General features: G+C 52.4%; 2 protein-coding genes across 2 annotated transcripts; one reads left to right on the forward strand and one right to left on the reverse strand.

Annotated features, from left to right (window-relative positions):
• Positions 1–6,686: 6,686 nt before the first annotated feature.
• On the forward strand, positions 6,687–8,222 carry UCRPA7_2854 (hypothetical protein; the record flags this gene model as incomplete). Its single annotated transcript, XM_007915411.1, has 2 exons — positions 6,687–6,891; positions 7,477–8,222. The coding sequence occupies 2 exons, from the start codon at positions 6,687–6,689 to the stop codon at positions 8,220–8,222; spliced, it is 951 nt and encodes a 316-aa protein (XP_007913602.1).
• Positions 8,223–10,872: 2,650 nt separating this feature from the next.
• On the reverse strand, positions 10,873–11,839 carry UCRPA7_2855 (hypothetical protein; the record flags this gene model as incomplete). The annotated part of the gene is made up of 2 exons (XM_007915371.1): positions 10,873–11,399; positions 11,470–11,839. 2 exons carry the CDS (start codon positions 11,837–11,839, stop codon positions 10,873–10,875), a joined length of 897 nt encoding a protein of 298 aa, XP_007913562.1.
• Positions 11,840–22,837: the final 10,998 nt, after the last annotated feature.

Consider the following 22,837-nt stretch of genomic DNA (forward strand, 5'->3'; position numbering starts at 1 on the left):
TGCTGTTCAGAGAATGAGGGAGCTTGAAGAATGTCAAGGTCAAGTACCGAGACGGCGGGATCAACTCGCTCGGAATCAGCAGGGACACATTCAATAAAGATAACGAATCTCGATGGGGGGTGGGTGTCTGTTCGACATCCCGCCTAGCCTGTAAGCGGAAAGTCTCTGGGCGGTGCGGGTCAGAGCTCTGGGAAAGCTGTCGTCCTCATTCGACGGGTCAGCTTGCCATAGCTCCAGAGGATGTGCGGGATGATTCTTGGAGGCGAGCGTTATGTCGCCGAGCTCCCTCCGCAACGAGCAGTAGGAAGCTTGTCATTGCTGATGAATTGCCTCGGAGGCGGCGATGGACTAACATCAACCCCACTTCCCTCAAGGCGGGGTGAGGGAGAGGTCGATTTCCAGGATTGGAGAATGGAAGCTTCAGATGCAAGCGACGGGAGCGCCGAATACAGGGTGTGAGGGGGGAATAGCTTCTAGTCAAGGTCACGGCAAAACCTATCTTCTAGAGGCTCCATCTTTGGATCGTTGTCATAAGGCTGAACGATTATACTAGTCGAATATGAAGAGAGATTCGGGATGCGTAGACGGCTCCTAAGCTCTCTCACCTACGGAATCGTTGGCTAGGTCCTTGGGGAGAATTGCTAGGATGTCCCTCACTCGAAGAAGTAATCGTCAGACTTGGAGACGGCAGCATCGGCAGTAGTTGTTGGCTGCACAACCAAGGAGCGATTACGCATCATCTGCACCCTCTCGTCGCTCTAGTCGAGTTCATGGGCATTTCCCGCAAAATGAGGTGTTTGGCTCGAATCGCTCTATGGAAAAATTTCAAGGTTGTGAACACCACTTTCGGCTGACAGCTGGGCGTTATCATTTGGTTCGGATCAGTGGCCGCCCAGATCCGGACGAGGTCGGTCAGTATATAACTTTATTAACAGACCGTAATTAGGCGGATTCTGGAAGTTCTAGCGCGTTCAACCTCAAATTAAGATCTCACGCGCCCCAAAACCTCCCTGGAGCCATGATGACAAGCGTCATACGTTGCCGCAGCTGTGCTGATGCTTGCCAATTTAAGCCGGCAGCCTTGTTACTGCTGCGTGGTTGTTGCTCGTGTCGAGCTGGGAGACGCAACCAGTACAGATTCGAAGAACGAAGATCGCTTCGGGAAATCAGTTCGTCCAGACCACGAGAGATGCTATTTCGCGATGTGCAAACGGCGGGTCCACCAGGTCATTCTCCGTAAAGCGTGGTAACCCTGCAAGCCTGTTCTGCCCGAAATTTCGCTCGCGGTCTGTCCGGTCTGGGGGAACCGTTGCATGGCTAGGCACGGGTTTGCTGCCATATATGGCGAAGCTTGCCGTCACTGGTACTACCTTGGGGTAGCTGGGGCTTACTCTGCAGCAAAGTGGCTCCAAAGATCAACTGCCCAGCCATAATTCGATCAGGAGAGGCTCGCGAATCTAAGGGATGAGAGGTTTCGCAGCCTCAAGCATGCTGTAAGCCAACTATTGACTTACTTATGTAAGACTGCAATCATCACGTCCTTGGCCATTGGGAACGGAAGTCAGAAAGATATGTTCTCACCTCTGGCCTATGTCCCTGGTCTGCATGTTGAAGATCGTAATCGCGAGGTCGAGCTTCGGCACCCACAGGGCAATTAAGGGAGAGAGATACATGAACGGTACATATCTAACCAGGTGATTTACCTAAAGGCAACGCATATGCCTAGCGATTGAAGTTGTGGGCCGAGCAGATCTCTGAACCGGTCACTCGCTCATCATCCAATGGTCCAAAATGCGACATATCGATACATTTGGCGAGCCACTAGGAGGGTGCAGACTTGTCTATTACCGGTTACGGAAGCTCGAGTTGGGTTGAAGTCAGAAAGTGGCAGTTATTTGGCGAGTTATCTGTCGCACTGCATCCTTGTCAGGAAGCATTCTGACGCACCAATGCGAAAGCAAACGTAGAAGCCCTTAGCAGTCCCCGAAGGGAGCGGGCTGTTCAAGCTGTTGTTATTTTATCAAGTATGTCGTTAAGAGGCATTGATGTTGAATAGCAAGCATCGAGGGGAACTAGACTTGGCCTGATTTTACAAGCCGCCAACTGCGCTTATTGAGAAAATGCTAGTACCTTGATGAATGTAGACATGGTTCGTGCGCCAAGTATACTACTTGCTGTGTAATTCAATGTTGCGATCCTTTGATATCATAGATCGTTCGCCGCCCAAGGGCACCCAGGCTGAAGTACTGCTACGAAGCAGTACAGGTGAGCAGGGGAAACCCATTATGTGTGCCAGAGTGTTGATGAGGCGGCACATTGTCCCAGTTATCCGGAATACCGAACTCCAGTGAGTAGTTTGAGACAAGAGGCAAAACTCCCCCACCACTGTGTGAGGTTCCGGGCGGCTCCTGGTGGATTCTTGCCAGTTACCGCTGTGACATTAACCTCCAGTACATTGAACGGGCCATTGTAAGTCGTCAGAATGTCGGAATGGGTGTCGCATGTCCCGTTTACAGTCGACTGATATCAATCGCCTTTTAGGGTGCTTAGTCGAAGGGATTGCCCGTTCCATGTCCTAACTGTGATTTAATCACATCTGTTCCAGCAAAGTTTCAATTGCCATGTGTGGATAAGATGGACATGATTGGCATCCTCTCAGGAATACCATCGTCTGCGCGAATTTGTGTGATGAGGGGCAAAATGGGTAAGGATAGAACCCTTTCTAATGCCTAGATCAAAGAAGCCATTGTGACGAGGCTCAGGATGATATACCTAGGTAGTGATTCGTGAGGTACACGCCGACTCCCAGAATGCAGGGCTCTGGTGCAGTGCAACGTTTGCGAGGATCTGACGGCAGGCTAAACGGGATAAGGGACGCTTGCGTATGCCTTGGGAAGGCAAAAGGGGAGGCGCCAACCGTGATTGCGACTGGCACAGGGTATTCCAGGGTCTTAAGCTTGAATATGGTTCTCGTCAATCGAGTGACACGAAGCTGGGCAGTTCAAGTCATGTGGGAAGCACACCTCGCATCCCACGTGGAGCCCTGGAGAGAAGAAGAGATACTCGATAATTGAGTGACTATATGGACAGAGCGCTGTGTCCACCACCCCCAGTGGGATACTTCGTAAGCAATGCATGTCATCGTCGTAAGGAAGGATGCAGATGTTGAAAATCCACATTGAGTGTAGGAGTGAGCGGTCGAAATATCAATGTTGCTGTCGGCCCGTCCGCGTTGGAGAAAGAGCTGGCAAGGCCAGGCCTAATTAAGCAAGTCCCAACAGCCAGACTGAAAGGAGGTTCAACTGAGGACAGACAGTATCATACTGAATGTCTCACAGGAAAGAGCTGTTTCGATTCTTCAGAAAAGGCAGTCGTCTTTTTTTGGTTGCCCATTATTGTCCTCGCCTCATGCACTAGAGCAAATGTGAAGCTGGACTCTTCGTGGGTTGATATCTTGCCCATTGAAGGCGCCACCCTTGTCAGTCCTCGAAGGACTGCAGATAGACGGGGTGCTGCTTCACTAGAACATGCAGCGAACGAATCTTGGTCCACAAGGCCCAGGAGATGGGAGACCCTTGGCGCCAAAGGACTGTTGTGCAGTACAGTAATTAAGGATAATTATCTCCTGAACATCCCTGGCATAGGTATCTACATCTGCATGGGATGCTGCCGATATCAAAAGACTTGTAGACCGTTCTCACCCAAGGTCTCTAGACTACTCACTGAACCTTGGCTCGGAAGGCGTCTTGTGAGATTGGCACTACTCTTCAGTGCGGTCTTCTCCTGCGAGAGAAAATGACGTGCGGAGTTGCAATGGCAGGAGCGATGGAAAGACGGCATCTTTTTTGGCGATTTAGAGGCTTGGCAAAGGCGGGTACTTGAAGATACTTGCAATCACACACAGAGTGGAGTGAGGGGACTTACAGTACTTGCTCCATTGTCAGCCCAGAGTCCCAGGAATTGGAGGGCTGAAAAGAAAGGAGGGAAAGCGTTAAGCTAGACAAGCCATCTCTCGGGTTTTGCAGGGAAATGACACTGGACTTGAGAGGAGCAGCGATGTCCAGCGATGAGGAATCTCAGGATGAATCAGCCTGATCTTGTGCAGGTAGGTGCGACTGATGCGGACGGAGTGCTGCGAATTCCAATTCTGAAAGTCGTGCCTTCCGTCCATAGATGGATACTTCCTACTGACGTCGCGACCCCTATAATTCAGACGATATCTTTCTCCAGAGCGCCTGCCCCTTTTGCGGATGCCGTTTTGCCCTTGTCTAAGATTCGGTTGGGTTCCAAGGTTGGTGCAAGCGCAAGAGAAATTGGAGAACCGCCCAGTACGGTGTCTCGCAGCCGTGATATGATAGCCCCGGTTTCGACGCTAGGTAATATAAGAAAGTGATGGATGTCGTGAATGACATGGACAAGGTACCAGGTACCCACGTTCCACGCCCCAGAACGCTATCGCCGCTGGTCTCGAGTTCAATTTCCTTGTCTCTCCACCCACGTCTCCACGGCCGGCATCGTCAGATCCATCCCACTTAAACAAAGCAGGTGTTGCCGCCGGTACGGTCGCGGTTCGGAGTGTGTGATCTTTAGAGGAGAGATAGAGAGAGAGAGAGAGAGAGAGAGAGAGAAACAGTCCTGTAGTAGGTACCTGATTCCTGGGATGGAAGTCGACCGCGGGTTGGCTTGACCCAGACCATAGCCGTCAACGACACCAGCAAGACAGATACCTGCAGATGAGACTCCGAATTTCCCGTCAATTTTGGGTGCTCTCCAACACCTGCAACTGTTGAGCGCTGATTCGACGATTTCATGGTAACCGTACGCACACCACACACAATTCATTCACATTTCACTCGCATGCACTCGTCGCTCAGTCGGTTGACCGACGTTTGGTGCCGGCTCGGGTCTACTACGCAGTATTCCTAGCCCATCTCCATGTCCATCTTTCGCCTGCCGCAGGTCATCGTAACGTAGCCACCCATCCCATTATTAAGTAGGTAGGTAGGTAGAGCATACATGCCTGCTTTACACTTCATCACTCAATCTTGCGTCGGCTGCTTTCTCATGTCCATCACCCACATCCCCTCCCCCGGGCCAATACGCTACTTACTCCCTGCCCTTTCTTCCGCCCGGGTTGCTCTACCTCAGGTACGTAGGTAGTCTAGCACAAGTCGGGTCTGCCATCCCCGACAAATTGATTGCTCCTTGGCCGCTGCAACACCACGCAAAACATCGAACCTGTGGGCTGTGGACGAGAAGGGTACTTCCCGGCTAGACTCTAGACTCCAGACCCAAGCAAGACACGAGCGCGACTCGACTCGACTCGACTCGACATTGAAGTTGCCTATTTCGAGATTGAGAGAGCTGAGGCGCGTGGTCGAATCATCTGTGAGTTTCTCTAAGTCGTTGCCTTGCGGGCGCAGTGGATTTGTCTTCTCCTGTCCAGCCCAGTGCTGAGTGCTGTTCATCTTCGACACTGATCGTCTATTCGCTCCGTTTTCCTGCGTGTCCCTCCGTGTACTTCCGTCGCTCCTCAAGCCTCTTACACCACCAGTCGCACGCGGGCAAAACGGAAGGTACCTCGCTGGTCACTTCCCTCTCTTCCCTGCCCCGGCCGGCGGGCGCATCCCCATCCCCATCCCCATCCCAATCCCATCCTATCCTATCCCCTGCCGCCCACGCTGCGCTGCTCTGCGTCTCCTTTCCCTCTCGAGACTTTCTGTTACCTTATTTAAATTTTTCCCTATTACTTATCAAACGTCTTCCTCCACCACCACCTGACGCCCCGGGACACCCTTCTCTCAACCTCCTTCGTGCTCCATTTTATTTTCATTTGCCTCTCTAGTCCGGGTTCACTTGGTCTCTGCTCTCACGAGCCGAACGGGCCTAAAAATTAGATCGGCCCACGGACACTTGCGCCGCGTTCTTCAACTTTCCCCTTACTCGCCCTCCTCTCCCACGCACCGCACCGCTGCTGCTAATCATCCTCGGGCCCTCCTTTCCTCTCCTAACCTCATCCACTTTCTGGGACCAAGTAAAAAAAGAGCCCCCCCTTCTTGCGCGCCCGGCTTGGTACTTTCCCCTGCCTTCTTTCCTCAACCGGCTTGTTCGCCTGTCACGTCTCGCAAACCTCTTGAGAAGCATAGGAGCGGATTCGGTCTGGGTAAGTTGCAGCTGAGACAAGCATGACATCGAGTGATAGGCGCGCGCAAAGTCAAAGTCGAAATTATTTTTTTTCCCGCCGCGCATGCCATGATTTCCTCGCTCCGCACTCACTCCAAACACCACTTTCCTTCCTAGAACCTCTCAAACGCACTGTCCTACGCACGTCACACTTACCTCAAGAGTATTTTGCGCGCCGCCGTACTAATACAATAACCTCGCAGAGTCCTTTCAAGACGGCGAACCTACTTCCTCCCTCCCCATCTCTGCGAACACCAGCCTGCGGCTAGCCGATCCAGCTCCGAGACTCTAGAAGACAGCGAGCGATCATGTCATATTACGATAACTCACAATGGCCAGCTGCTGGACAGTCCGGATGGGATCACCAGACTCCACCCGCTCGTTCTGGTTTGTTGCCAGTATCTTAGCGTGGCACTGGCATTGATTGACAATTGTTACAAACAGGCGCCAGCTCGGCGATACCACGGGAAGAGCCTGCCGCGTTCACACATCAGATTGAGGGTATGTTGCCTTTTGGGGATTTTTTGGGGGATTTGCGCAAGCACTTGATATCTGCCTCCGCGCATATCATTCATTATGGTTGTGGTGGAGGAATTTGCGACTCAGAGTTGGTGAAGCGACTGCGTGCTGACATGCGACTTTCAGAGGTCGACAGAGCCATTGATAATCTCGTTAAGAGCGGGAAGATGTTTGGAGGCCCCGGCCGACGTGAGTCCGCTACCTAATTACAGCCTTGCCAGGTTATATCCAGACTTTGCTTGATCCGTCTGGGACTGGCCGGGCTGAGCCGCCAACGTACGGAAAACTGACTTGAATATCACAGATGGGCGTTCGGGGGCGGGAGCCGGTAACCGACCGCCATCCGTAGGCGAATTCGGAGAGGGTCGAGGCGCTCACCAGCAATCGAACTTGCAGAACTTTTACGCCTCCCAGAGACACCAGACCTCGCGCGGCTCCAACGAGGCGGAGCAGGTGATGCAGGCAAAGAGGAGGATGGCGGCTCAGCGGGAGCGAGAGCTTCGAAATTACCATCAAGAGCAGCAATACAACCGAAGTAGGCCGCCCTCTTCTGTATAGCATCAAACTCCTATCGCAAATTCAAAAAAAGACGCATTCCGCCTCCAGGGGTCAGAAGCTTTGTTGTTCCACATGTTCTTGCCCCAGCGGTCGAAGCATCCTGTCCTCGCTGCTTCTCTTGATATTCTTGCGTAAAGATCGGCACTGCGATGTTCACGGCTTCTGGCATATCGTTCATGACTTAGATAAGATCATTGGCTAACTTGTGCTACTTAGCTGTTCTCGCTGAATTGTCTTCCTACGGCAACAAGCCCGATCGTACCCTCAGCCCAAGCGGTATGTCCGAGGATGATCGCCGTGAACTCATTGCGCGTCAGCGCGAGGCCCTCTATCGCGAGGGAGCCGCCAGCTACGTTGATGAAACTGGTACTCCACGCTCGGGTCCGCCAGCGCCTCCAAACGGGCCAGCTAGCATGCGCGGACAGTCTCCATTGACCTATGAATACGGTCGCACTCCACCGATCCACCCCGATGCTGGATCACAACCTCCTGTTGAAGGTGCGCAGGGATCGCAGTCCGCAGGACCAAACCAACGGTCGCGTGCAAACAGCAATGCCAGCCCTCAATCCAACAATGCTGGAAACAAGGGCGTGTTTGAAGGCACAAGCCGTACCAGCAACTCTTCTCCTGGCGGATCCCCGAGCAATGTGAAGCCGCAGGGCGGCAATGCCGTAGCGCCAATTGGTACACGGCCGTCCGGCACTGTGCCTGGAGCGTCAAACCAAGCCGCACAGAATCCGGCTCTAAACAAGCGCTCGACGACGCCGCTGCCTTCTCCTCTCAGCCAAGGCTACAGTGCTCCAGGAAGCGGTGACAACAACACGCCTACAAGCACGGGTGCTCCGTCCAACCCAACATCAGCAGCCGGCGAGGGACCAGTTGGTCTGTCTGGTTGGGGTGGCCGCCCTGGTGTCTGGGGCAACAAGTCTGGCCTAGGAGTTCAGGCTAGCGTCTGGGGCTAAGTATCGCTAGGACAGGATCCTGCTATACATGCCTCACATTCAAAAGTTTTGGCGGCAGCAACGGTGTAATAGGATGTTATCATTTGCAGACGACGTGGCTGGGGACAGGACAAAATCGACTTAGGTGTTTTTGGTGGCATTCAGGGTGGGCGTGAAAGCAAATTCCTGCATTGGTATTGGCGTCAGGCCCTTCGCTGGGTCTTACATGGAAGACAACGGAATTTTTACAAGGGCAACCCAAACACCTTGGGTCAACATACCCGTTGTCGGGGTGGGAGTTTTGAAGTTTGCTGCGGTTTCCTCCTCGCTAATATTATTATCATGGGTCTTCATCTTCTCTATTATCTCGGCTTTTACCTACCCCCTTTATTAGTTTCATTTTGGTCGTCGGTCGTTGGGGTGTTTTTAGTTGCATCGAAGGCATACGGCTAAGATTCCCGGCAAAAGAATACCTGATATATAGGACTCGGGGCGGAAAGGCACCAAAAATTTGCGTGGGGCGGAATTTGGAAGTTATTGGATGGATATCTCTAGCTCTTTCCTCATTTTTACTCGCGAAGCTCTCACAGGGCGACTGCTGGTGGTGTTTGTGCGTAGTGGAATGGGCATTCATTGATCTATACATCTCATCATTCCCTCTTTAATACTCATCCGATCTTGCCTTGACCCCTGTCGTCGCCAACGGATCCTCTGTGCAGTGACTTGGCTTGCAGAGCTGGAGCTAATATCTGGTCATCACCGCACGAACTGGAAGACCGTATGGATATGGTGGGCACATGGTCTGACGAGAGATGGTCATACCTGGCGTTGTCGCTTTCTTTCTATCGAGTAGAAATTCTCTGGTATGCCGGCATGCAAACGGGGGGGTGACGGCGCTCGTTCTTGCTACGCTTTCTACGGTCCGGACATCTCTATATATATGCTAGAGCTGCTATCTAAGAATATCATATACTAACTTAAACTTATACTACGTAATGATCAAACAAGAACACACAACAATACCCCCAGCAAGTTAATAGACTAGCATATTGCCGAGTCGTTCATGCTTGACTATTGGATACGAAAATATGTGGATACTACAGCGTTGTCAACCTCCCCCCGAACGTGACAATGCTTCTTATTGGAACAGACTGCATATTTAAGTGCTGCAACATTCATGAGAACACAGAGTGTATCGTATCCGTTGAGAATATGTGAGGCTCTATGTGAAGGAAGCGCATCGTCGAGAGTTACTCTATGCTAAGTATGGTGTGTGGAAAAACTGCTAATATCAAAGAAAGCGTCTCAGCGGCATTTTGCATTAAAACTAACTCGTGTCTCTGTCAGGTAAAGGATCATCTGGGTCAATTTCCGGCGATATCGAAAGAACTGTGAACGACTGCGGGAGGAGAGAAATGGAACATCACGGTTAGGTTCTTTCTCACGAAGGTTATCACAATGGTGTCTACTTGATATACGTTGACTTAGCAGCATTAGATGCCCGTTATGCCATGCGTGTTATAGAATCATCTACCTGAGTCATCTTTTCTGTGAAAAGGGCAAGAAGACTGGCAATGAAGCTACATGTGCGAGTTGGAAGACCCTGCGCTACGTTCCATGACCTTTTGCGAGTAAGACTTCACTGCACTTTTAGCCTCTACGGAAGGCATGAGATGCGCCAACATACGGACCCAATATTTCATTGCCTCTTTCACTGCAATTTTAGGTTCTTTGGACAATGTCAAGACAGGCACAAAATGAGCTCAGAGCAGTACCCTAGCAGGTTCGTCCAACACACCATTTAGATGTGCAGTGCTTCTCACATAATGCCCTGGGACAATTACCTTCTTGTGCCATTGAAACGGGTCGCCGACAAGAAGATGAAATGACATTGTCGTTTCGCAATTCCGGAGATCTGTGTTAGTCCCGCCGTCCCCACAACGGCGCCGGAACAGAACAGGGGCAATTGAGATCGGGGGGCCGAACTCAGGAATATGGCGGATTAACACGTATCTCCCCCGTCGCCGGCTTTTGTAGCTATCTAGGTATTTCATAGTTTTATCGAATTTAACAGAGTCAACTCAGCCATCCCTGTCATGCACTCTGTGGTGGCACCATAGACTTCACACCGTTCCTGCACCGAAGCAAACTCCACTGAGCGGAGACTGTTGGGATTGTTGGGCATCGACTCTTCGGCTTGCATCTGCTTGTCTGTTCCTGCGTCTAGATGTATGCCACACGCCGTGGGACAATCTGAATGAGCGATGACTTGCAGATTTCCTGCGTACGGGCACGAATGCGGGGCATGTCGGGCGTGGTGACAAGGACATGGGCACGAACGAAAGGAGGCGGAGCAGCTGTGCTATGCACGGTGAGTGTGCCCTCCCGACCCGACGACCTGGAACCGAGCAATCTTTTCACAATATGATCTTTCTCTGCGATCTTGTTGGTTGGGCAGAAATGACAAATTATACTGATGGTTATCGGGCACAATGAGGTTTATGCCCTAGAATATGAGCTATGAAATGTGTTGTTCATTGGAACAACGGCTTCGTCCAACCTAAACGCCTTGATGTCATGTAGTGACATGAAATCCACTGGGAATACTATACAATGATGCCGAGCACTCAGACAGGCCGCTATTATCGCGTACTTCTCAAGCTGTTCGCACTTACATGCCCAGAGCCTTCGCACCCATGTCCAAGTCCATCAGGTCGTCTGCACTCCGAGCTTTGCCGCCCCATACCACTGTGCCCCGCCCGTCCACAGCAAAGGCGCCCGCCTGCTGCCACTTATTGCCCATGACAGTCGTGGGCCCTTCGGCGGCCGCATCTATCACGCCAGTGCCGCCTGTGCTATGCTCCTTGGGTATGGTGTGCGCGCCTGTTACGCCCCTGCCCATGGTGCCGCTCCGCTGGATCGCGCCAGCTACAGTGGCGCCGAGCCAGCCCTTCTCCTTCCAGGCTGCTGTCTGTGTTGTCGGGTTGAAATAATACCACACGGAGCTCAGTCCTAGTCCCCAGGCGGCGTAAATGGCGCGGTCCTCGTCGATGACGACCTGGACGTTCCAGGCTCCGCCGAGTAGGTCAATCCACTTCTGGGTGGCGGCCGCGGACGAGTGCGACACGGCGATGCAGGTGATGTTGTTGGCGTGCTTGTTGGCAAGGGCCCGCAGGTTGAGGAAGGTCTTTTGTGCAACTGGATGAAGATTTGGTGTCAGTACAGTGCCTCGAGCAGTAGCGTGCGATCAGAAGGGTCTTAGACTTACATGCACAGCCCACGCAGCGCAGAAAGACGACGATGACTTTCCTCCCGCCACCGAAGGTCAATTTCCTGTCGCGATCCAGCGGCGCCAGGTCACCGATCTTGGGGCACTCTGCAGCAACTGCGACAGGCGGAGGCGGAGGTGCTAGCCACGGCTGCACCGTCAGCGGGAGGCTCTTCATCGTCATCCATTTGGGCCAGCCCTTTGACTCCTCCTCCTCATCATCTAGGCCGGGCACGACACCGGGCGGGAGGTCTTTCCGGGTCTTCTTCAGCTTCTTGGGCTCTGGCTGGTCGGGCGACGAGAAGTTGAACGTGTCGCTCGACATGCCGATCTTCTTGAGCGCGATCTTGGTGGTTAGGCTTGAGAACATCTTGGCGACTTGTCAAGGACCTGCAGATATAACACAATAACGGCAATTTGGGTATCAAAGTTTGGATCAATATCAAAGAAACATAAAATTAGAATCGATGCTGCGAATTGCGAGGATGACAGGACAGAAATACGACAGAGGAGGTAGTTTAGCGTTTAGAAACAGTAAGGAACAGCCAGCAGATCTTGAAACACGAAGTCAGAAACAAAAGACGATAAGAGAGCGTGAGCACAAGGCTAACGGGGTATTTTGGCAGGGACCCTGAGACAGGGGACGTCGCATCCTCTGTGCAGCGCTCTGGCCGCTGAGGCCCCATGCTCTTGGGTTTGGAGCTTACCCCTGAGCCCCGCGAGGCTGAAGGAATGTGGGCAATGGGAGCGTGTGGGGCGGGGACTCCCGATTCGCTGGGTGAATTGCGGGGTTGTCGAGCGGGTCTCAGCCTGGTCTCGATATCTCTGAGACTCATAGCAGAATCGAGCAGCGTCACTTGTGACGTCGCGAACAACATACACTAGATGGGATGGCCAATTTGGAAAAGTAGAGTCCTTGACAAGACTTGTTGAAGACCTTGATTTTATGTCGCCTTATCAATATGATGAGCACTTCATCTCGCAATAAAAGCCACTCATCAGCGATTCATCCTCATGAGTCTTCTCACCTGGTTACATCTTGTGAAAATGGCAGTGACTTGCAAATGACGAACTGAGTCAGGAATGATAGTCGCCACTTCATAAGGATCGGATAAGGCTCCCGGAGTGACCAGTCTATGTGATCAAGGCGATGTCTGATAACAGGCGGAGTTGCCACGTCTCGGACAGCTATTCTCCGTCTTAGGGTCCGCTGGCTGGCTGCTCCGGGACCTAAAAAACTGATTTGACGAGTCTGGCCGAGCAAAAGAGCGTCGCTAGGCAGTTGCAATTGTGTCTTGTCCCGAAGTCCCGAAGTTCATCTGGAGCCCGGATTGGCAGGCTTCGATCCGAAACGGGCTCTGCAATCTGCCGAGCTGTTGTGCGAGGGAATGTGGAAGTATTAGTGGTTCGTGCCACTTTCAAGAGTAAAATGTCGCTTCGATCAGACAGCGAGCCCTGCGATCCATTCGGTACTAGGATACTGACAGCATAGAGTCATGGCGGAGAACCCTGGCCAGGAATAGAACATAGTGGAAGCTCGCGAGAACATTGCAATCAATACCGTGTGGAGTCTATCGGCCTCAATCATCGGTGGTCAACCCGGATCGCGTGCGGGAAGAATTAGAATTGAATTTGTCAAATAGACGGCTTCGTCTCCTCAAGACGGGAATACTCTTAGACATGCCTTAGACGCAAGGCAACGCGACCCTTCGGAACGCCACGGTCGATCTTCCCTAGGCTAAGGCAAGCCCACAAGGGGGTTACCAGGAACAGGTAGATGGTGGCGGCCCTAACGGAGGCAAAAGATTGGCAGCCCCGGCTATTTGGATGAATCTGAAGCGACAGCAGGTTCGTGATGGCGGCGGGATGCAAGTCTATACTGCATAGTATCGCAGTCGGATATGGATTGGTGGAAGCAATAGAGAGCGGTAGAGGAGCTGACGTAGGTAGCCTTTGGGCCAAAGTAAGTACTGTAGTGACGAGCAGCGGAAGAGATGCACCACTGCAAGGAAGCGAGTGTGGGGTATCCGCATTTCATGACCAAGCAGACGGCCCTATTGCATCGCGGTCTGATGTGACTGAGACCGACTGGCTTTACGCGTGCGCTCGCGCGAGAACCCGCCCGGTTCCTGGCATACCCGCTGCGGCAGCGGGTCATCTACAGTAGCCCGGAGCAAGCGCCTCTTACTGTCTGTATACGTATTCGCCGAAGAGATGACGAGTAACAGTCTCCTAGTGCTCGTTTTCAAGGCATTTGGAGTTCGTCTCCAGCAGATAGCATTGCCGATCGACAGTTACAGACCCCTGGCTAATATGGATCTAGCTAGACGGCGATCACAAACTTGTTACGGATGGCTTGAAGCTTAAATTCCACCATACAATAAGTGAGCTACGGGGCGGCACGAAAGAGGTATCCTCGTCATAGCCTGACTGGGGAGCAAAGAACTAGGCACAAGAGAAAGGGAGGAGGACTTCTAGAATAGGAGACCGGACTACCCGGTTCTATTGGGTTCACACGGGCCTTTGAGGCGTATAATAGTCAGATATGCTGAACAGTATATGCTCCAGCGTTACTCCAGCCTTCAAAGAAGAGAAATGGTGGGGGAGAGACTTGTCGCATCTCACATCAGTCTCTAGTCAGCTTCCTAAGTGATGTGGAATGAAGTAGGTGTTTCGTCCGGTAGCACATTGCTTTGCGAATCGGACTGTTCGATGCAATGTAACCCACCACCTGCCTTGCTTGTAATGCTCAGTGTGTGAGGGATCGCCTGCCTGTTGGCGATCTCTACGTATTCAGACGAAGTTGAAGTCATATCAATTCTGTTGGAGAAGACGACACCTGAGACGTATTCTGTCCGTGGATTTGGCTTGGTAAACACCTGTAGTGCTCGCTACGAAGTCCATCAGCCTGACCTCGCAGCAGTGCCACGGTTGAGCGGTGGCCGGTTACTGTCAGCGCCATTGTCTAGAGGGCTTACACGACCGCTGAGCCGTGATCAGGAACTCGGCCACTCTGGAGCCTCATTGGGCGGGCGAGGCTGCTCAGCCAGGCTCCTACTTACTCCAGGCGGTAACACAGCTGACCGGAGGATCGGATTACGACCAACCCACAGGGCCTGCCCCAGACTACAGATCGCATCGGTTGCGGTGTATGAGACGGGCTGACTGGCCTGTCTCTTCCTCCTACCGGAGGAGACACCGGGCGCTCAGCCTTGCCTGCGCCAGCATTGGAAGCCGGGACAGCACAGCTGGAATAGCCGGGTGGATGGGTGGGTGAGACACACCGAGCAGATATTGACCGAATGGGGGGCAGTGGGATGCTCATGGACCTGCGTACAGAAGCACCTGTTGCGGTGGTAGTGGTGTTGTTTTGAGGCCCTGAAGATGGCTTATGATGTGAGGGGTGTCAAGTTCTCAGGCAGCGGCCCCTCTGAGAAAGCATAGCAGTGTATTGCACCCGACGACGATACCCTAAAGGTAGTCACCCAGACCGATGCGAATTGCCGCTTCTAAGGCGGTTTCGCTGTCAGTCATGGTTGCCAAGTTGGCTACATGAATCTGGCGTTGTTTGATCTTGAACACGATCTGCCCCAGCTTTCTATCTTTAGACTGGACCTTGATGGGGTAGTGGTCTCGGCAGCACATCGACAACGGCACGCTTTTCAGCACCCGATTATCCGACCTACAAGAAGCTTAGGATGGAACACGAGCTACGTTAGGTAAGATAAGCTACGGCCTTCGAGATACGAGGGAATGGGATAAGTGCAATGGCAATGGCAATGGCAATGAATGAATGAATGGCTTGTTATGCATCAGACAAAAACAGCCCAGGTTCTTTCTTAGGGCGCGCTCTTCGCGTGTTAGCTAGAGTGAAATGGGAGAGTCTGAGGAAGCGCGTGTGTTTCCTTTCATTTAAAGTCTCGACCCAGTAAAGGGGGTGCTGCACATACACAAACCCCACAAGCCAAATTGAGGTAGAGTCAAGTCCCTGCTTGCCCTGAGATGTGCGAGCGAGTGATTGAATTGAGCAATAAGCAGAAATCAATCAAGTCAGTGAGCACTTTTTTGCAATGTATGTGTCATCAAGGCGAAGTAAGTGTCACCAACAGGACCAACAGCCATTTATACTTTCATATCTGATAGTCTAAACAACAGAGTCATTGTGTAGGTGTTGTAGGTGTTTGTTGGTGTTGGTGTTGGCCTTCGTCATGCCTGTAGGTATGGCACCAAATGGATATGCGGAAGACAACCTTAGTGCAGCAGCATCCACCACGTCGTGATCCACTCAACACGGACCCCTCCACACCGCGTCCCACAGTGCAATTCCCACCAACTTGACAAGGCCCAGCACCTTCTCCTGGCTGGTTCTGCCTCAGTTTACCATTGCTACTCTACCTACTGCGGCGCAGGGATCTGACCTGAAGCGAGCACTACATACCTGCCTAGGTACCTACCAAGGTCCTAGACTAGAAGACTACAGGTGTTTCTGTCCACTGCACTGCATTTGCACCGTGCTACGCTATCCTGCGCTCTTTCTCTTTTCGTCAGGCCGGGTCAGTTGCCGCTCGTCGTTCCTGCAACGCCTAGACTATTTTCCAGCCAGTCGCTCTTGCACTCTTTCCACGCACCTGCACCTGCACTTGCACTTGCACTTGCTTGCTGGAGTATCGTACTGGACAGACAGTACTACATACATCGTACCTTCCCTTACTTACCTCAGAGAGCAGTAGGGACGACGACAGCATACATTGCAAGAAAGAGGCACACCTGCGACAAACCAGACAGACGACCCCTTCTCCTCTGCTCGCCTCCCTCCCACGATCATCCATCCAAAGCCGCCTTGCAACAACCTGCTCCTGAGCTGGCTGTCTCCTCCTTACCTTCATGGGGATCCAAGTCGCTGGCAATCTCTAGCACCACCACGACGACTCCAGACACGTCGATTTCTCCTCATTTCTCCATTCATCGTTATCGCGATTACATTCTCTTACTCTCTCTTTCTTGGCCTCCGGCCAACTGCTTCCTGACAGCACGGTCACATCGCTGCTCTGTTCCAGGTCCTTTGACGACTCACTTCTCTCAACATTTGCCTCCATGCCAGCACGGCACGTCTGCTGGTGCTTCAGACCGTGACTGACAGAGCTCACTCTTTCGGCTTTTTTTGTTCAAGTTGGCTTGGCCTTGCCAGGTTTTAGCTCCAGTGGAATTCCCTTTCTGGCACTCTCCACGACTTGTCTTTGAAAAAAGAGGATTGATTACCCGCTATCGCTCCTTTGATCTTTGAGACTCCCGAGGAACAACGACATCATCGAGACCCCACCGATTCATCACTCGAATCCAGGGCTCATAGCTCATACGATACCACCGTCTGTGTCGCACAGATCTCCCCGTCGCCTTGCCGGTAGTCGTTCCGGGTACCCTTCATGGACAGCCCGTCAACTACCGCGGAATCGAAGCATAATTACCAATCTGCTGCCCCTTGGAGCCGCATTTCGACAACATCGACGCCACGATCCAACTCGACATCCCTACCAGAGTCCTCCCCGATCCCCTTTCCAATCCCAGCAGACCTTCTGGCATTGCTTACGCCCCAGACCTCGTCCTATCAGGCGCAGGTGCAGGCTCAGCTTCTGCAGTACAACAAGCTCATCTCACCTGGCCGAGGAGGAGGTGGCGGACTCCAGAGTCAACCCCCTCCGCCTACCGTAACCTCGCCTCACGGTCAGGCGCCGCCGCCGAGATCAAGATCGTCCTCCAAGGTGTCGAACAAGGAGAGCCAGCAGCCCAAGCAACCTGGCGCGCAGAGCGGCCATGGGAATAGGGCCCGTAAGAACTCAGACAAACCCGATCGCGCGGTTATAACAGGGAAGGATACACCGCCCAAGATGCCTTCCAAACAGGCCGATCTCTCTCACACCCTGCCTTCTCGCCCTGCTCAGCGCGCGGCGCAAGCGTCCAATCCTCCCGCTCACTCGAGTTCCGTTCCGTCCACTCCTCATCAACACGCGCGAAATTTCTCCTTCGAGTCTCGCGAACCCTCTCCCAATGCCGCACAAAACCACTCTCCACGATCTGCATACTCGGAGACGAACGGCAGCGTGCCCTCTTTACGTCCACTGCCACCGCGCTTCGGAGGATGTATCTATGAAACAGCCTTCGTGCCCGGCCGACGACGGATGCCATACAGTATAGGGAGTGACCGACTTGAAAATGTGGATCCTGACAAGATCAAAAGCCAGCTGCCCGAGGATGTCGCGCGACAGTTAGACACAGACATGCGTGACTTGTACGATCGATTACAACCGACACCGGCTGTGGAGGACAACAGACAGAAGCTGGTGCAAAAGCTGGAAAGGATTTTCAACGAGGAATGGAGCGGCCACAATATCCGAGTGCATTTGTTTGGTTCTTCAGGCAACCTCCTTTGCTCTGACGACTCTGATGGTTCGTAACTGTCACGCCTCAACAGCAGCAAATGGAACGTTAACTTACAATTCTTCTAGTGGACATCTGCATAACAACCGAGTGGAAGGAATTGGAAGGGGTCTGCATAATAGCTGATCTGCTCAAGAAACGTAAGGACACTCGAGATTTTATTCAAGGTAATATACTAAATGATGTAGGTGGCATGGAAAAAGTCGTTTGTGTGTCTTCGGCAAAGGTCCCAATCGTAAAGATTTGGGACCCCGAGCTTGGGCTGGCTTGCGACATGAATGTCAACAATACCTTGGCTCTGGAGAACACCCGAATGGTCAGAACTTATGTTGAGATTGATCCTCGTATTCGTCCGTTGGCTATGATCATCAAATACTGGACTAGGAGGCGGATTGTCAACGATGCTGGTAAGTTTCCAGCCAGCTCGGGCCTAAGATATTGCTTCTAACTCATATCACAGCATTTGGTGGAACCTTGAGTTCATATACCTGGATATGTATGATTATCGTTTTCCTCCAGCTGCGCGATCCTCCCGTGGTGCCGGCATTGCACCAACGGCAACATCAAAAACTGCCAACGAAGGATGGGCATAAGACCGAGTTCGCAGATGATATCAACAAGCTACGGGGCTATGGGGATAAGAATAAGTCCAGCCTAGGTGAACTGCTATTTCAGTTCTTCAGATTTTATGCCCATGAGTTTGACTATGACAAGTGGGTTTTGTCGGTCAGACTGGGGAAGATGATTTCCAAGACGGAGAAGAAATGGCATTTGGCCATGAACAACATGCTCTGTGTCGAGGAGCCTTTCAACACTGCGCGTAACCTTGGCAATACGGCCGATGATACTTCGTTCAGAGGATTACATATTGAGTTGAGGAGGGCTTTTGACTTGATAGCCGAGGGAAAGCTAGATGATTGCTGCGAGCAGTATGTCTTCCCCAAGGAGGAGGAGAACGCCAGCCAGCGAGTCTGGCAGAAACCGGCGCCTCGACCTGCCATCTTGAGAAGTTCATCGCAACAACATTCTGGCCGTGGAGGGCGTGGAGCAAACTACCGGGGCAACCGACACTTTTCTCGGAACGTGAACAGCAATCGAAGGGCATCTTCGAGTCAAACCTTCGAGAACAGTCCTGTCTTCGTCCAGACTGGCCTGCCCCCTACGCTCACACCCCAGGATATCCAGTGGTATCAAGCTCAACAGGCTCAATATCCTTTCCAAGGAGATGTCTTTGGGACTTTGAATGCTCTGCAAATGCAGGAGCATAGTCTTCGCTTTCAGCTATACACTCAACAACAGTTTACAGCACAGCAACAAGCGCTTGCACATGCCCAAAGGATGCAGGGTGGTCCGTCGCAGTCATCTGACAGATCGCGAACTAACTCGTTTGATCAACCGCCGTTGACAGCTCCAATTCGTCCTGAGATGTATGTTTACGGACTTCCTTTGCAGCCATCTCCTTACTACCCACAGCCTGGCTTCACTACATATCCATCATCGCCGTCGACTACCAGCGCCGCGCCAGAATATAGGAGAAGTCTGCACCGGACGACTGTGACGAGCGACTCTGGTAACTCGACCGGAAGTGGATCCTTGAGATCTCAGTCACAGCCGGCATCTCGGACATCAATCCCCCCTACCCAAGCGATACCTGGCTATCCTGGATCTAGCCAGCCGATGACTGGTATCCCAACATTTCCGGCACGGCATGTCAATGGAGTTCCCATCCCTAGTTTCATTCCCGACGAGAACGGTGATTCAGAGGCTGATGATGGCCTACACAAAGTTGCATCCGATACACCTCCGGATGAGGAAGGTTCGAGATACATTGGCTATTATGTGAATGATGCTTCGAGTCCGGCTAGAAAGCTTAGTGGTGTGGCTGCTGGCATCCCCGCGTTCGGCGATTTGGCCCAGAGTAACCAGGCGCGCCGTCGACTGTCAACTGATCAATTACCTCAATCTATCCTTGACAGACGTATGCGCAGGACGTCAAGATCGCCGTCTCCCCTTGGACATGCTAGAGCCTTTTCTATGGGGACCAATTCAGCGCCGCTGGTTTCTGCACCTTTCCAGCAGACTAACAGCAGACTTTCGCAGGACAATCGTCCGCTGATTGTCAATGGTTCGGCATTTACACCATCATCGACCTCGACCTCGAGCCGAAATCCTTCTACGACTGAGAGTAGGACCCCTGATGAAACTGGCTATGACAATCCCCTACATATAAACCAAAGTCAGACAGTGAGCAGTTTTGTGCAAGAGCCGCTGCCGATAACACAGAATCCAGCGCCTGCTGAGCGTCCTCTGGTTGTGAATGGGTCAAATCAGTCGCCCGCAGCTCCACAATACGGTCCAGACATCCAATCATTCAATCAACGTATGGCTGCTATGAACACGATGAATGGCATCCCATTTACCCCTATTACGGGAGAAGTATCTAATGCCAGGACACGATTGACCGATTCTCATAATCGCCAACGTGTCATGTCTCGACAGCAGCAGAATGTTATTGCTCCACTTGACCTCGCTATTGGCGATCACAGTGTCGTGCAAGATCTACAACACTTGTCGCCAGTCTATGAGACTCGTACTCCGTCACCAACAGTGGTGCGGAGATTTGAGAACTCGGCAACCCACGACAAGCCAGTGTTCCCTCCAGCATCTAGCGGGCACAAAGAGGCTCGGCCTGATCCACCAAAGTCATCCCAAAAGTCGCCCCTTGAAGGCGGCCCTGCGTTGACAAAGAAAGAGTCCGTCTCTGGAAATGTACCACATCCCAGGATCAACGGTATAACACGAGAGAATGGGCATGTACGCGCGGCGAAGAGCGAGAGTGATCATCCTAGCGGCTGGCAGAAACCGAAGTCCAGGAAGAAGCAAGCTGATCTAAAGAATGCGGCCATTGGACATCCCCAGAGTGAGCAGCCACCCAAGAATGAAGCGGACCGAAAAGGCGGTTAGTCGAGAAATATGTCGACGGGCTACTCGTCGTTGGGCCACCGTCCAGCTCCCCTTTTCAGTGATCCGATTTCTTGGATATCCATCCGTGCTGTATCTTGGTCCATGTCATGACACTATATTGGACAGCTTGTTCTGAATTTCGTCGCTCGTAGTTGGCGATACGTACCTGCGTATCATGAACCTCTTTGGTTTGACCAGCTGGCGTGCTTGTACTAGCTGACAACGATATTGAAATGGTTAGTCGACATCGATCTTCATGATGTTCTTCAACCAATAGTCGGTCCATGCGGTTATGGGCAACTCAACCTTTCCGCGGACGGATTTTCTCAATCCTTTTTCCTTGTTCAACCGGGACAATATCCCGGGTTCTTCGCAAATTATAGAGTTTTTTCTACGACATATACCAAAAAGAGACGATCAGCGCAAAAGGGAACTGGTACGGTCGTACAGGAGGCATTGCAGCGAGTTCTCGGCTTTGTGTTTTGGAGTTTTTTCCCCTCCTTTTCATGTCTGGTTTCATCTGTCATCGGCCGGCTGGTAGTACGGCTCTGAATGGAATTGGCTTTCAGGGATTTCATGGCAAACGGTGGCACGTTGTCTATTTTGTGTACACAGCATTATCGGGTGAAGAAGTCAAGCCATCCCCACGGCCCCTTTCCCTATTTGACGCCCAATGTATCATCATACTCTGGATGGCCGGCTTGTCTCCCTCGGACGGACAGACTTCGCTTTGGCGCCAGGGGCTTGGGTCTTGAGTGGCGTTAAGTCTTATTGCGGAAGACTCGGGCTGGCAATATGCAATGTCCTTGGTGACGTCGGCCGTAGGGCTGAGGAAAGAGATGCACGGTCAAGGTCGTTGATGACTGTTGGATCAGGAAGCCTAGGAGGCAGACGCTTGTGAGAGTGGTTATAGGGCATGAACTCAGATACGAGATGAATCATTGTGAATACCAGATAGACGAGACACAGGTGCAAAACACAATAAAATGGCAAAAAAATATTGAAAACCTACATAGATGCCATTGTTCAAGTCGCCGGTGATATGACAAGCTTCCTATAGACCGGCCTATTGATAGGTCGCCCCTGGTGGCTAACGAGCCAACAAAAACAGCTGCTTATATTTTGAGCAAAGACACCCACACCCCTCCACAAAGGCCCCCCGCAGCGTTGGGTCGATCTGCAGCATGGGACGGGGATGGCACGCCCTCGTATTCCCTGCCAGCCTGCTTCTCGAGTATGCAAGCCTCTCTCCCCAGGCAGAAGCCTTTCAGTCCCCTCGTGCCTGGCAGCTGCAGGGCCTGAAACGGCGGCCATGACCCCATGCCCGTCCCTCGTCCCACGGCAGGTGCAGCGCGCAGGAGGACTACTCACAGTACATACATACAAACGTATCTAGGTACTGGACTGTAGGGTGCGACTGGCGAATTGGCGTCTCTCAATTGAGAACCCCTCTCTCAAGGTTGTCATCTGCCTGACGCCCCGGGCTGTCTACTGGTGCTCTGCAGGCTCGCTCGTGTTCCTGGGGCACGAACAACTCGCGACAGGCTACCGCTCCTGAGCCGCCCAGTCTCGTCCAGTCGATCAGTCAATGGCGGCAGACGACCACTCGAGTGCCGAGATCAGGCTGCCGCCGCCGCCATCAGCAGCAGTGACAGAGACGGTGGCAGCGATGGAGCGCCGCTTCCAGAGCCACCAGCGCGCTACGTCAGAGGCGAGCGCAGCCAATTCGAGCGCGAAGCTGTCGAGGCTGAGGTCGGTGCTGAGGCGCACTGGCTCGAGGGATGATAAGAGCGTCAGCTCGGTAGGTTTCTCTGTTTTGTTTGTTTTGTTTTGCTTCTCATCCTTCTATCATTCCTGGCATGCACTTGTCACGCAAGTGTGGTAGCCTCACCGCCAGTCTGTCTCTTTTCATGGTGCCCTATGCTCGTATAAGACGTGCCACCACCATAATCCCTCTTGGGACAATCCA

Source organism: Phaeoacremonium minimum (genome assembly GCF_000392275.1).
Source record: "Phaeoacremonium minimum UCRPA7 unplaced genomic scaffold PA7_03_scaffold_212, whole genome shotgun sequence".
Classification (NCBI taxonomy): domain Eukaryota; kingdom Fungi; phylum Ascomycota; class Sordariomycetes; order Togniniales; family Togniniaceae; genus Phaeoacremonium; species Phaeoacremonium minimum.